At 36.1% G+C, this 15,136-nt stretch overlaps 1 protein-coding gene across 5 annotated transcripts in view; it reads left to right on the top strand.

Moving 5' to 3' along the window:
* The window catches only part of POLI (DNA polymerase iota), a 28,833-nt gene extending 17,053 nt beyond the window's left edge, over positions 1–11,780 (top strand). For all 5 annotated transcript variants that reach the window (XM_047086259.1, XM_047086256.1, XM_047086258.1 and 2 more), the window contains 3 exons: positions 1,416–1,546; positions 8,269–8,474; positions 10,697–11,780. In XM_047086259.1, coding sequence (XP_046942215.1) covers positions 1,416–1,546; positions 8,269–8,474; positions 10,697–11,512 — 1,153 coding nt within the window. In that variant the 3' untranslated portion in view covers positions 11,513–11,780. The remainder of the gene's footprint in view (positions 1–1,415; positions 1,547–8,268; positions 8,475–10,696) is intronic.
* Positions 11,781–15,136: the final 3,356 nt, after the last annotated feature.

Below are 15,136 nucleotides of genomic sequence, written 5' to 3'. Positions count from 1 at the left end.
TCAGTGACTGAGATATCATACCATCTATGTGACGGGCAAAAAAATAATTGTGTTTGTGTGAATGTGTTTTTTTTCTAGAAGAGTATATGATAACTAATGGTATAGCTATGTAAGAGGTGTAAAATCATAGAATTTTTTTATAACTTTTTTTAATGCTTATTTTTGAGAGAGAGAGAGCGCAAGCTCGAGCACACGCAAGTGGGGAAGGGGCAGAGAGTGAGGGAGACACAGAATCCAAAGCACGCTCCAGGCTCCGAGCTGTCAGCACACATCCCTACTTGGGACTTGAACTCACTAACCGTGGGATCATGACCTGAGCCAAAGTCAGATACTCAACCGACTCAACCACCCAGATGCCTCTAAAATCACATAACTTTTAACCCATCCTCTGGGCACTAGTTTAAGCTTGCTTAGAATATGACCTTTTCTTAATATGTCTTAATTAGTTATAGGAACCAAGTCAGACTCTTTGAATAATGACTTAGTAGAAGATGCTTAACTGGAAGGTATTTAAACTAGTGATGTGTTTACAGGAACCATTTAAGATATCTTATTATTTTAGTAAGGCAACAATCAAGTCTTGCGAAAGAAAAATAAGAGAAAAAATTATTTTTTACAAAAATCCAAATTTTCTAGTTCAGAATTCAATTTGAGTATGTTTAACAATGTACAATATTTGTATTTTGTGTTTGTGATTTTTAATACATTGCCATACATATAAAAAGGAAAATATTATTTTTTAATGACATTTATTCTAGTAATTAGATTTTCTGCTTTTTAAGTGAATTTTGTATCTCATTAAAACTTTTATTTTCAACACTAAAACCAAGACCATTTGAATGAAACACTTTTTAAGATGCATGTACGTGTACTTATTTTCTTAAATGTGGCATATAATTGGTCTTTCAAGTTATTACTCTAATTTGCCATATAATGGTGGTATTACTGTCTCCTTGGATCTTTTCAGGGAGTGCTTTTTGACAAAATTATCTCATTAAAATTTTTTTCTTTTTGTAATCCTTTTTTCCTGTGTAAAAAATCTGTCATTTTTCATGTATTTGCCTGTCAGTGAATGATTCTCTTAGTTTCTTAAATTTCCTGCTGCTTTTAATATATTGCTTTCACTTATGTTTGGATTTGAATTATAAAAATGGCTTGTTATAATTATGTAATTGTACCTTATTTCTCTTCTTTTCTGATTGCCCTCAATTCTGAGTGAGGCCTGAGAGCCTTAACATTTAAGATTTCAGAGCTTTGGTGCATAGACTTGGTGATTATTCAGACACTTGTATTGCTTCCTGCCTAGTTATCAACTATGTTTATAATTGTTACGGTGATACCCTTAGGTTCAAAAAAAAAAAAACTTTAAGTAATACTTTTCTGATTCCTTGTTTCCACTTTCTCTTTACTTTTAGAGTATGCCAAGATGGAAGGAAGCCACATACAATAAGATTAGTAATCCGTCGGTATTCACCTGAGAATCACTGTAGCCGTGAGAGTCGTCAGTGCCCTATTCCATCGCATGTAATTCAGAAGTTAGGGACAGGTTTGGGATATTTCTCTAATAATTTAATTGGCAGATTGAACTCTTAAAAAAACAAAAACAAAAACTTTGAATTAGCAATATGGCCCAAAGATGGAGAGTCTTCACAGGGAGTTAGTTAGCTATTAAATACCTTCATTATATCAGGAATTTTCACAGAACGACTTTGTTGTTTGTTGTTTTTTAATAGATAATAAAAATAAAGCTGCAGTTAACAGTGTTCCCCAAGTACAGAGAAAACAAAACTATGATAATGTGTTACATGATTCAAGATAACTTCTTTATGGGCATTTAGGTCGTTTCCATTTTTTGGCTATTATGAAAAATGGTGCTATGAACATTTGCATGCAATTCATTGGGCAGATATATGGTTTTGTTTGTCTTGGGTAGATTACAGAGAGTGGAACTGGTGGGTTGTATGTTAAGTTGAACTTTTAAGAAACTGCCAAACAGTTTTCTGAAGTGAGTATAAACATTTATATTCTTACCAAGAATGCATGAAGGTTCTAGGCTTTCATATTCTCTTCACACTTAGTATTGTCGGTTCCTTTTTTTTCCTTTCTGTTTAATTTCTTTAATGTTTCCAATACTAATATTTTTTCCAAAAAGTAGAGGAAACATCTCCAGGTATTTATCTAGCATTTATAATTTTCATACAGAAATGGTATCTGGCATAGTGCCATAGTTTTAACATTAAAAAATAATTATTTTAAATTATAGTAAATTATAAAAGTATTCACATACATAATCATTATAAGAATTCAGAGTTTTACAAACTGAAATAAGAGAAAAAAGTAATTTTTTCAATTGAAATCAAAAGTCTTAATTTTTTAGGACGTTTACTTCATCATTCATTTATTTATACTAGTTGCTTTGGTATACTTTTAGGTTGGATAAGATATATCTTCTCTTTGTTATAGGGTATCTATTCCATTATTTTAGGTACACTTTCTTGAGCAGAATGTATATATAATGATATAATGATTATGTATATATAATGATATACAAATTATAGCTTTTTGCATGTTAATATAAGTTGGTGTATTTTATTATAGTCATTCTTGTGGCCTTGTAGTAGTATTTCATTGTGTTTTGGGTTTTTTTTTTCTTTTATAGATAATGCTTTTGGTGGTCTATGTAAAAATTCTTCGCCTAACCCAAAAGTCACAGATATTTCCTCCTGTGTTTTCTTTTAGAAATGTATAGTTTTGGGGTGCCTAGGTGGCTCAGTCTATTAAGCATCCGACTCTTGATTTGGGGTCAGGTCATGAACTCATGGTTTGTTAGATTGAGCCCACCTCAGGCTCTGTGCTGACAGTGCAGAACCTGCTTGGTTTTCTCTCTTCCTTTCTCTCTGCCTGCTCGTGCATGCTCTCTCTCTCAAAATAAGTAAACATTTAAAAAAATATTAAAAAAAAAAAAAAGAAATGTATAGTTTTAGGGGCACCTGGGTGGCTCAGTCGGTTGAGTGTCTAACTCTTGATTTTGGCTCAGGTCATTATCTCACAGTTGTGAAACTGAGCCCTGCGTCAGGCTCAGCATGAAATTCAGAGCCTGCTTGGGATTCTCTCTCACTCCCTCTTTCTTTGCCACTCCCCTGCTTGTGCTTTCTCTCAAAATAAATAAATAAACTTAAAAAAAAAAAAAAAAGGGCACCTGGGTGGCTCAGTCAGTTAAACGTCTGACTCTTGGTTTTGGCTCAGGTCATGATCTCACAGTTCGTGAGTTTGAGCTCCACGTTGGGTTCTGTGCTGACAGCCGGGAGCCTGCTTGGAATTCTCTCTGCCCCTTCCTCCCTCCCTCTCTCTCTCTCTCTCTCTCTCTCGCAAATAAACATTTCAAAAAATTTTAAAAAAATTTATAGTTTTAAGCTTTACACTTAGATCCACTTTGAGTAAATATTTATGTATGGTGTAAGGATCTTAGTTCATTCTTTTGTATATGGATATCCAGTTGTTCCAACAGAATTTGTTAAATAGACTCCTCTTTCTCTCTTGAATTGTCATGGCACCTTTGTTAAAAACTGACAACAGAAGTGTTTCTTTGTTTATATGCTTAGTCCATTGATTTATATGGTTATCCTTCTACCAGTGCTACCCTGATACTTTGTTGTAAGTTTTGAAATTAAGTAGTGTAAGTTCTCCAGCTTTGTTCTTTTTTGAAATTCTTTTGGCTATACATGATCCTGGGCTTTTGTTTGTGGGAAGATTTTAAAATAGGATTTGATTTGTGTATTTGTTTTAAGTTTATTCAAATTTTGTATTTATTTTGAGTCAGTTTTAGTAATTTTTAATCTTACAGGAATGTATCCATTTCATCCAAGATGTCTAATTTGTTGGCATGAGGTTGTCAGTATTCTTTTATTATCCTTCTAATTTTTGTAGGATCTATAGTGATGTCTCCTCTTTCATTCCTGATTTTGGTAATTCATGTATTCTCTTTTTTTCTTTATCATTCTAGCAGAGGTTTATCTCAGTGAGGCCTTATTCAGGTTTTATTGGTCTTTTCTAAGATCCAACTTTTGTTATCGCTGATTTCTGTGTTGTTTTTCTACTTTCTATTTCATGTATTTTTGCCCTGTCTTTGTTATTGCCTTCTTTTTTCTTGCTTTAAGTTTAATTTGCCTTTCCCCCTCTGGTTTCTTAAAATGGAAGCTTACATTATTTATTTTATACAGCTTTATTTTCTAATAATTCAAGTTTAAAATTATACATTTCCTCTTAGTAGTGCTTTAGCTTTATTCCATAATTTTTGTTTTATTTCCTTTTCATTAAGGTCAAAATTACTTCTAATATCCTTGTGATTTCTTCTTTGACCCCAATCTTGTTTAGAAATTTGTTTAATTTCCAAGTATTTGATGGTTTCCCAAATTTCATTCTGTTGTTGACTTCTACTTTAATTTCATATTGATCAGAGAACATATTTTGAGTATTTTCAGTCTGTTCAGATTATTGAGTCTAATTTTATTGCCTAGCATATGGTCTGTCCTGGAAAATGCACCATTTATGTTTGAAATGAAGAGTTGAGCAACACTATCAAACCATTCTCCGTAACTAAAATGTATGGAAAACTCTACCAACGTAGCATTTTTGAATGACGATTTGTCCGGATATATAATTCTTGACAGTTTTACCTTCCATATTGTGAATATACTATTCTCTTGTCTTCTGGTTTCCATTATTTATGGTGAGGAAAGAGTTTTCTATTAATAGTGTTATCAGTCTCCTTCCAATCAAGAGAGAAAACCACACAAAAATTTGCATAGAGAAAGTTTCACAAAATTATTAAACTATGATGGGGAGTGACTCTAAAGGTATAAAGAGAACTCTTTTTTTGTTTGTTTTTTAATGTTTATTTATTGTAAGAAGGAGAGAGAGAGTGCACACATCGGGGAGGGGCAGAGAGAGAGGGAGGGAGAGAATCCCAAGCAGGCTCTGCACTGTCCTTTAAGAGGTACCCAAGGACTGAGGAAAAGTACTCAGGGAAGGACAAACTTGGAAAGGAGAGTCCCCCTACCCCTCAAGGAGAAGGTGTGGTTGCAGAACATTGGATGGTAGAGAAATCCTTTGAATTCTCTGGCCCAGAGCTGGTCCATAGTTACTGGGTGAGGAGAAAACCATCCTCTGATCTGTGGATAGCTGGTGGACACACAGAAGGAGTTGGGATGGTGGGAGCTTGCTTACTGGTGAGGCAGTGCATGAGTTGGAGTATGCAGTGTTCATGTTGGGAGGGCTTCTGTTACCAACCTTTTAGGATGCAGGCAAGCTGAGGCTAGTGGCCGCTTGTGCTGAAGAAATCTGTATTCTGCTAGTGCAAAGGTGGAAGGGATGGTGCCTGCATAGGAAGAGCTGGAGGAAGCAACCACCTAAGTTAAGGCAGTTAGGTGAGTGTGCAGAATGAGTTGGGGCACTTCCTGGTAGGTATGGTGTTTGAGTTGGTAGTGCCATGGTACATAGTCACTAAGCTCAGGCTTGGGCTCGAGGTTGCTTAGGGACTGGGCATTCCACATGTCTGTGATATGGCAAGCACTATTAGATGTGCCCACATGTACTACCAACAAACCATGTAATGAATGGAAGCAAGAAAAATTAAATGGCAATACATCCAGGAAGAGAAGCTGCCTTTCTCCTTTAGTGGTCTTCTGGTGTTCTCTAATGACAAAACTTAGTATCATATTCAATGTAGAAAATTTTAAAGAGTCTAAGCATTATCAGAGCAGGTACTGAAGGGTGAATTTGGAGCTGAGTTGTACTGTACTATAACAACAATTGTATTGTTATTCTCCTTCATGTGATGGGTCATTTGTCTCTTTGTTTTTCAGCAGTTTGACCATGATGTGTCTAAAAGCATGGAATCTTTGTGTTTTTCTTACTTGGGATTTATTGAGCTTCTTGATTCTGTAGATTAATTTTTTAATGAAATTTGCAGAATTTTAGGCTCTTATTTCTTCAAAAACTCTTTCTTGCCCTTTTTTCCCTCTCATCTCCTCTGCGATTCTCATTGTGAATATGTTGATATGCTTGATAGTGTCCTACAGATATGTGCAATTCTGTTAATTTTTTCTTCAGTCTTTTTTCTCTCCTTTTTCAGATTGGATTTCTTTTTTTTTTTTTTTTAAGATTTTTATTTTTTGAAGTAATTTCTATACCCAATGTGGGGCTCAAACTTAGAACCCTAAAGTCAAGAGTCTCATGCTCTACTGAGGCAGCCAGGCACCCCAAGATTGGATAATTTCTATTGAGTTGCCTTCAAGTTCTCTTGATTCAGCTATCCAAACCACTGTTGCCCATCTAGTGATTTTATTTGTTTTGATTACTGTAATTTTAACTCTAGATTTGCTATTCGCTTTGTTTATTTGTGTGTTTGATTCTGTTTCCTTATGAGATTCTCCTTTCTTGGTAGTCTATCATATTTTACTTTAATTCCTTAAAATAGATTTCTTTAATTCTTTGAACATGTCCACGGTAGCAGCTTTGAAGTCTGCTAAATCCAACTCAAAGTCAATTTCTATCGACTGCTTTTTCCTCCTGACTAGATCACACTCCTGTTTCTTTATGTATTGTAATATTTTGTTTGAAAAATGGACATTTCAGATAATGGGTTTTAGCAACTCTAGATTTGGATTTTTTTTCCTGTGGGCTCCCCGCCCCCCCCACCCGCCTTTTTCTTTTCTAACTTGTCTGAACTTAAGCCACAGAATCTACCTCCCCTGTGATTTGTAGCCTCTGATTTCTCTGCTTAGCTTTCTTTTTCTTTTTTAATTTAAATAAAAAAAATTTATTTTGGCTTCTAGGCTACCCCTGTGTCTACATAGTTTAGTAGTTAGCCAATGACTGGTCAAAGCTTTTGCCTGAATGCTAGAGCCTAAAAGGCTTCTACCTTCTGTCAGTAGATAAGTGCATGGGTTGGAGAGCACTTTACAAAATTAAGCCATTTTCAGGGTGCCGGGGTTGCTCAGTTGTTTGAACATCTGACTTGATTTCAGCATAGGTCATGATCCCAGGGTCATAGGATGGAGCTCTGCGCTGAGCATGGAACCTGTTTGGGATTCTCTGTCTCTCTCTCTCTCTCTGTCTCTCTCTCTCTCTCTGTCTCTCTCTCTCCCCCTCCCTCTCTCCCCCTCCCGCTGTCCCTCTCCCCAGCTTATGCCCTCTCTCTTTCTCCCTCTAAAATTAAAAAAAAAGAAAAAAAAAGTGAGGCCATTTTCAGCTCTGCCTTAGGGGATTTTATTTTCTGTAGCCCACTTGCATCTTCTGTGTATGTTGGTTGCCATTCTGTTCAGTCCCGTGTGGAGAGCTGGGCCTTCTCTGGCCTCCCCTTCATGTGCATGCAGTGTCCCAGTCGGCTGGGTTGGGAGGAGAGCTTATCCAGTCCCTCTATGGCTCTCTCATTTCCAGATCTCCTGGGTAAATTTATGGCTGGTCCACTGATGTTTTTGCTCATTCCAGTCACAACTACAACCTCAGGCTAGAGTGCTATGCAGTTTCCCCATTTGTTTCCTACCAGGTTTATTCACTTCACTGGGCTTCTGCCTCTGCCTCAAATCAAGTCTGTCCTTTCTGGCAACAGAGCTGCTGGCTTTCACAGCCAGCCTCACCTGGCAGGATTGCTGTGTGAAGATATGAACAATCCCAGCCAGTAAGGTTGCGGTCTCGTACTTTCTTATCTAAGTTCTCAGTTCATTTGCCTTTCATTCATTTCCAGACCCTCAAAATGGCTGTTTTGGGCAGTTTTGTTCAGTTTTGTTTTTCCAGTTTTTTTAATTAGAGAAAAAGCATGGTGGGGGCGGGCGGAGAGAGGGAGACAGAGACAGAGAGAGAATCCAAAGTAGGCTCTGCATTGTCAATCTAGAGCCCGATGCTGGGCTTGAATTCACGAACCTTGAGATCACGACCAGATCTGAAGTCGGACACTCAACTGACTCAGCCACCCAGCCACCCAATTTTGTTAAGTTTTATTACGGTTTTATGGGGAGATTTTCTTACCTCATGACACTTCCATAACCAGAAGTCCTGTATTTCAAATCTTTTGAAAACTTTAACTCATTTGGCATTTTGTCTTAGTGTTTAGGTTGGCTCAGTTTAGTATATAATGTCAAGGTGTTTTCAATGATATCTATTTAAGATTTTAACTTTTTAATCGAAGCAGTATACATTAGATTAAGCTTTTAATATTGATTATGATACAGTGTGCTTAGATATTGTCTTGTCAAACATTTTATTTAGGAAATTATGATGCGATGACTCCAATGGTTGATATACTTATGAAACTTTTTCGAAATATGGTGAATGTGAAGATGCCATTTCATCTTACCCTTTTAAGTGTGTGCCTCTGCAACCTTAAAGCATTAACTACTGCTAAGAAAGGGACTATTGATTATTATTTAACACCATCATTATCGACAACTTCCCGCTCTGGCAAGCGCAGTTTTGTGAGTACAATGTTTGATTTGTGTGGTTAAGTTACAAATCTAAGTTTGTGTTCCATAGATACAATTTAGAAATTCCTCCAGATAATATTGTTCAAATGACTTACTCGTATATTGTACCCATCACATAAGCATCACTGGATAAAAGAGAAAACCACAGTGGAGGTTCCTTGTTTTGGGAGTGTTAACTTCCAAAAGTTTGGAGCAACTTTTCTCCAAAAACTGCACTACAGATAGCCATAAGGAACTAATAGCAACAGTCTGTCATCATGAAAGACTTAACAGAAAATCGCAAGATTCTACTGATGAGAAAATTACCTTTCCTTTTGACATTGATCTTGAAATTTTCTATGAACTACCAGAAGAGATACAAAAAGAGGAATATGATGATTAGCTAATATGTGAAAATATTTCCAGATATTTACAATAAAAAAAATTATACATAAGCTACCAGTGTCCCCCCAATGTTTTGTTAAAGTATTTACATTTTCTTAGTTTTAAAATTATATTAAATTTTGATAGCAAGATTGATATAATACAACTACTGATTCTACAGTTGTAGAAATTAAGAGTGTGGCAGTAGAGAAGCAGAGGCCAGTCATATTTTCAGGTGACTAAAAACAAAAGCCTATATATACGGCCATTTAGCACACCTCTAGTTACTAAATATGGGATGTTTTAGAAAATAATCATATTTTACTAAATTGTTCTTGCCTATAGTTAACTGTTAATTTAAAATGATTTTATTATTTTCTTTGTTTTAACGTTTAATTAGTATAATTTCAGTAATATTTTCATTTACATTTAAGTTTAAAATGAGAACAGAATACTGTTACAGAAATAATGAATTAGTACCCTCTTCAAATTACTTTTTTCCTGTGACCCTTTTATTCCCTTTATTAACTGAAATTTAAGGAGGTATTTATTTTTTGCTTCTTTAAAAAAATTTGTTTTTAATGTTTATTTTCCAGAGACAGAGTGTGAGCGGGGGAGGGGCAGAGAGAGAGACACAGCACAGAATCTGAAGAGGCTCCAGGCTCTGAGCTGTTGGCACAGGGCCCGACGTGGGGCTCGAACTCACAAGCCGTGAGATCGTGACCTGAGCTGAAGTTGGATGCTTAACCGACTGAGCCACCCAGGCACCCTGTTTTTTACTTCTTAATCTGTACAATCAGAATTGTAAGACTTTAATTTATAGTGGTATTAGGTAAATATAAGTGGAATACAGTAAATATAGTGTGCCAGATCTCTTCCTTTACTTTTTTGAAGTTATGGTTGTATTGATGTTTCCTGAGTTATATTTGACTGTGAATACATTTTCATGGTGCTCAAAACTGGAGGGAAAATTTAAGTGAAAAACTTTACATAGAAAAATTATGCAAATTAGGGGCACCCGGGTGACTCATTGGTTATCCAACTTTGGCTCAGGTCATGATCTTGCCATTCGTGGGTTCTAGCCCTGCATTGGGCTCTGTGTTGACAGCTCAGAACCTGAAACCTGCTTTGGATTCTGTGTGTCCTTCTCTCTGCCCCTCCCCTGCTTGCACTGTCTCTCTCTCTCAAAAATAAATATTAAAAAAAAAAAACTTAAAAATTTAAAGACAAATTATGCAAATTAGGGCTGAAGATATTTTTTGAATTTTTATGTAAATGTAAACAGTGTTAACATTTTAATACTGACATTGGATTTTTATCATAGAAAATTTTTTTTTCTTTCTGTTAAATGTTACACTTCAGAATAGGGATTGTATGAAAACCAGTCCTTGATTCATCGATTCTTTCTTTCTTTCTTTCTTTCTTTCTTTCTTTCTTTCTTTCTTTCTTTCTTTTCTTTCTTTCTTTCTTTCTTTCATTTATTTATGAATGATACCCTTAGGTGAATCATTTATTTTCTAGGCCATCATTCCTTTATCCACAGAATTGGAAATGTGAAAACACGATTGTTAAGATCCTTTCCAAGTTTCCAAACACATACCTATCTTCTGGCTCAATGCTGTCTAGGAAGGAAACCTCTCCCTAGAATAGTGAATAAAAATGCACACAATAGTGTGACTAATTATGGTGGATTTATCATCTCTAGTTCTTTGGAACTGGCCAAAAGAATTGAAATTATTGAGTAGGATAGAAACATGTTGGTCAGATAATGGCTATAGTCATGCTTCAGCAGTATGAATATTTAAAAGATACCAGATATCTTAAACTACTGTGTTATCCTTGTGTTCTAGAAAATGAAAGACACTCATGTGGAAGATTTTTCCAAAGACAAAGAAACAAGTTGGGATTTTCTACCATCTGGAAGAATTGAAAGTACAAGAACTGGGGAAGCTCCACTAGATACTACACATTTTTCTAAAGAAAAAGACACTGATGAATTCCCACTCTGGTCACTTTCTGAAGGTATTGACCAAGAAGTCTTTAAGGAACTTCCAGTAGATATTCAAGAAGAAATCCTTTCTGGAAAATCTGGAGAAAAACTTGAAGGCAAAGAAAGTTTGAGTTGTCCATTACATGCTTCTAGAGGAGTATTATCTTTCTTTTCTACAAAACAAATGAAAGATAGTCCCTTAAATCCTAAAGATCATTTATCCAGTAGCAAACAGATGTCTTCTTCCTGTGAACCAGGAACATCAGGTTTAAGTAGCAGTAGTTGCTCTTCTCCGTCTAGCCAAAAGGATTATTCACATTATTTAGACAGTAGATTAAAAGATGAGCAAATGAGTCAAGGACCTAAAGAATCTCAAGGATTTCACTTTTCACATACAAACCCCGCTGTATCTATTTTCCATTCATTTCCAAATTTGCAGAGTGAGCAACTTTTCTCCACAAACCGCACTACAGATAGCCATAAGGAACCACTAGCAACAGTCTCTCATCATGAAGGACTTCCAGAAAATAGAGAGCAAGATTCTACTGATGAGAAAATTATCTTTCCTTCTGACATTGATCCTGAAGTTTTCTATGAACTACCAGAAGAGGTACAAAAAGAGCTGTTGGCACACTGGAAGAGAACAGGATCAGATTTCCACATTGTACATAAATAAGCATGTTCAGAAAAAGGTCTAGAAAGCAAAGGAAAGGCCATTGTTCTCAGATCTAGCAGTTTATTAAGCTCCTCTAAATTAAACACTAATAGATATTCAATAATGTAGAAATCTAATATAAGATGTTCCAGATAAAAGCAAGTGTAGTAATGGGAAGTAAATTCTGGCACAAAACATAAAAATATTTATAACAGAAATAATGTAAAATGACCTTCTTATTTCTAAAGCTATTTTATATTGCTTTTCAATAAAAAGAGTATCATGGTTAGTACATTTCCCATAAATTAAGGGGTGGGGTGGGAGATATATGTACCTATATGTAAAAAATAGGCTAGCTAAATCATTGCTATAATATAGCAAAGAACATTTTTTTTTCTGTGAAATAATGAAATGGCTCAAGAAATTTAGCCCATTAGGAAACTTCCAAATAAGAAATTCTGCTGCTTTCTATTAAAAATACAGTTATCTTTGGCTGAAGTACTATGTACTGTTTAATAAGTTGATTTTTTAAAAAAATACCAAAGCAATGTATATTCAGTTAATGCTTCTGAGTACGCTAGAACCTACTATATTGCCTAGCAGATAGAAGGCACTCAAGAAATAATGAATGGTGTGGCAGGGGCCAGGTGGGAAGTTGGGCAGGGAAGTGTACATATTGCAGAGAACTAGAAGGAACTCTCCATCCAGGTACATTAAGGGGAGGGTGGACCCCAAAAAGGCAGTATGATAGGTTTTTTAGAATGCTAAGTAATGGAAGAATTCATTTCCTTCTGGCTAGTCTTTCAAAAAAAAAAATTTTTTTTTAGTGTTTATTTTTGAGACAGAGAGAGACAGCATGAGCAGGGGAGGGGCAGAGAGAGAGGGAGACAGAATCCGAGGCAGACCCCAGTCTCTGAGCTGTCAGCACAGAGCCCAATGTGGGGCTTGAGCTCAAGAACCGCAAGATCATGACCTGAGCAAAGTCGGACGCTTAACCAACCGACTGAGCCACCCACGCGCCCCTACTTCTGGCTAGTCTTTAGAGTTTTCAGTAATGATTAGATGTTTTTGCATCTTCTTTTTGGAGATGAGACTATGGATGTCATACCTACAGCAGATATGTGCAGTCACTAAATTGATAGGTGTCAGTTTTTCCCATTCATTGCTTTCTCCTTTTGTCTGCAAGATTAAAAATTGGGTATATAAGATTGTGGACATCCTGTAATTTGCAAGACATAAGGAAGTTTCTAGAACACACCAAAGTATACCTCAGCACTGATTTAGAAGAGGCCTGTTCTCAAGTTTATGACCTTTGCAGATATAATCTAAAGACAAAAATAAAGTACACAAATGTGAATAAAGAGTAGTGTAAAGGTGCTTTCTTCTCGGGAAGACATTTTATGTTAGTTTTAGATTCCTTGAAATTTGAAAATTTCCTTACCAAGGATTTTTAACAGGGAGTTTAGGGTTATCAAAAACAACTTGGAGCAAAAACATCAAAAGGTACTCATAAGCAAATATTTAGTACTCTGCATCAAGGACTCTGGAATTTTCTACATGTAGTATACAGGTAAGGTTGTTACATTGATAAAAAGAATATATATATTTTTAGATAACCCATTTTTTAAAGGTTTCTAATAATCCTTGTATTAGTTCAGCCAGAAATTATTAGACAGCTAGAAAGGTTTAAAAGAAAAAAAGGCTAAGAAAAGTAAAACACTTTTGGCCAGTTTAAAAAGAATGTAAAGTAATAGTTAAAAGTACACCTTCTGAAGAGAGAGAATGCAGGGGGTAAATCACAGCGTTGCTACATATTCTGTGACCTTTCGTTAGTCTTTCAGCATCTTTGTGCCTCCACGTTCTGAGTTTTTAGGTTATCTTTTATTTCCATGTCCTTTTAATCTTTTAGCTATTTTATATTCTTAAACTGGCCAAAACTGTTTTAAGCCCCTTTGGTGTTCTCCAGATTCACTGTAATGTTTGGGGATGTGAATTTCCTTTATTAATCTCAGTATGTGCTGGCTTCCTGTGTCTTTGACATTAGTTCTGTAAAATTTTTGGCCACTGACTGGACACATGATGGCCTCTCTTACTCCATCCTTCATGTTTGTTAAAATTTCATGTTGTTTGTGCTGCATTTTGGTTCATTTCCTCAACTTCGTCTCTTGTTCTTTAATTTGTTTTCCAGCATTTTCTGATCTGCTGTTTAAAACACTAACGATGGGGGTGCCTGGATGGCTCAATTGGTTAAGCATCTGACTCTTGATTTCAGCTCAGGTCATGATCTCACGGTTCATTCCGCACTGGCAGTGTGGAGTCTGCTTGGGATTCTTTCTCTCTCCCTCTCTCTCTGCCCCTGCCCCACTCGCTCTTGCTTTTTCTCTAAAATAAATAAATAAACTTAAAAAAAACAAAACACTAATGATGGCTTTAATTTTAGTAATTATATTTTTCATTTGATTCTTTTTCTCGTCTTCCTATTTATTCATTATAGTCTCATATCAGTCCATTTCTAATTTTTAAAAACTCGGGGCACCTGGGTGGCTCGGTCAGTTAAGCGTCCGACTTCAGCTCAGGTCACGATCTCGCGGTCCGTGAGTTTGAGCCCCGCATCGGGCTCTGGGCTGATGGCTCAGAGCCTGGAGCCTGCTTCCGATTCTGTATCCCTCTCTCTCTGCCCCTCCCCCGTTCATGCTCTGTCTCTCTCTGTCTCAAAAATAAATAAACGTTAAAAAAAATTAAAAAAACTCAAAAATATATTTTTAATCATTTCAGTATTTTAAGTCTTTTTAAGTCTCAGGTTTTGGATATTGTCATGTACCATTTTGGCCTGTTTCCTTGTGTGTGTGGCTGAGCTTAGTCTGTGGGAAGACAAAGGACCTAGATTGTGCTTGATTCCCTTCAGATTTGATTTGCATTTGCTTCCAGTGAGTCAGTATCCACCCATTCGGCACCACAGTAGCCCCTTCAAGGTCCTTCCTGAATGCGGTTGTCTTAGTTTGTCTTATTTTCATCTCCCTGGCCTTGCTACTGTCCCAAGATTTTGTCTTCAGAGGTGGATGGCAGGCTGCTGTCAGCATTTGCTGTCAGGGTAAACCCCACCTTTCAAATTTGCTTTTTGCCTGATGCTTCCTGATCCTTTCCTGCTTTTGTTTCAGCTCATTGTTTTCCTCCCTGTGATTGTAGGGGATTGAGGCCGGGACATTCTCCTTATATAGTTCAATGAACAATGAGTTAAAAGGTGTGTTTTCTCCAGAATCTAGCGTTTTGTATTGGGAGAACTGGAAGTATCTGTCCCACCAATAGTGCCAAAGTGCAAATCTATTTGGATTTATTTTTTCCATATTTTGTGCTTTCTGTTTTTCTCTTTTCTGTGCTATGCTTTTTTCCCCATTCTTTCATCTTTTTGGATTGCTTGAATTTTTTATTATGTATTTTCCCTTGACTGATTTGAAATTTAAACATTCTAAGTACTCTTGATTACTCTTAAGAATTTAACATGCTTAACATCCCCAAATGGTAAATACATGTATTATGGTACATAATACATGTATTATGCTTTAGGGTTGATACTATATATCTCTAACTACTACTTTATGTTTACCATGTATTATGGTAACAACATGTAAATACAAGTTGTTAAAA

This window comes from Lynx rufus, unplaced genomic scaffold (assembly GCF_022079265.1).
Source record: "Lynx rufus isolate CCGP_SWC_20201006 ecotype Redwood Valley unplaced genomic scaffold, mLynRuf1.p SCAF_20, whole genome shotgun sequence".
Classification (NCBI taxonomy): Eukaryota; Metazoa; Chordata; class Mammalia; order Carnivora; family Felidae; genus Lynx; species Lynx rufus.
This window is presented reverse-complemented; position numbering and strand designations above follow the sequence as displayed.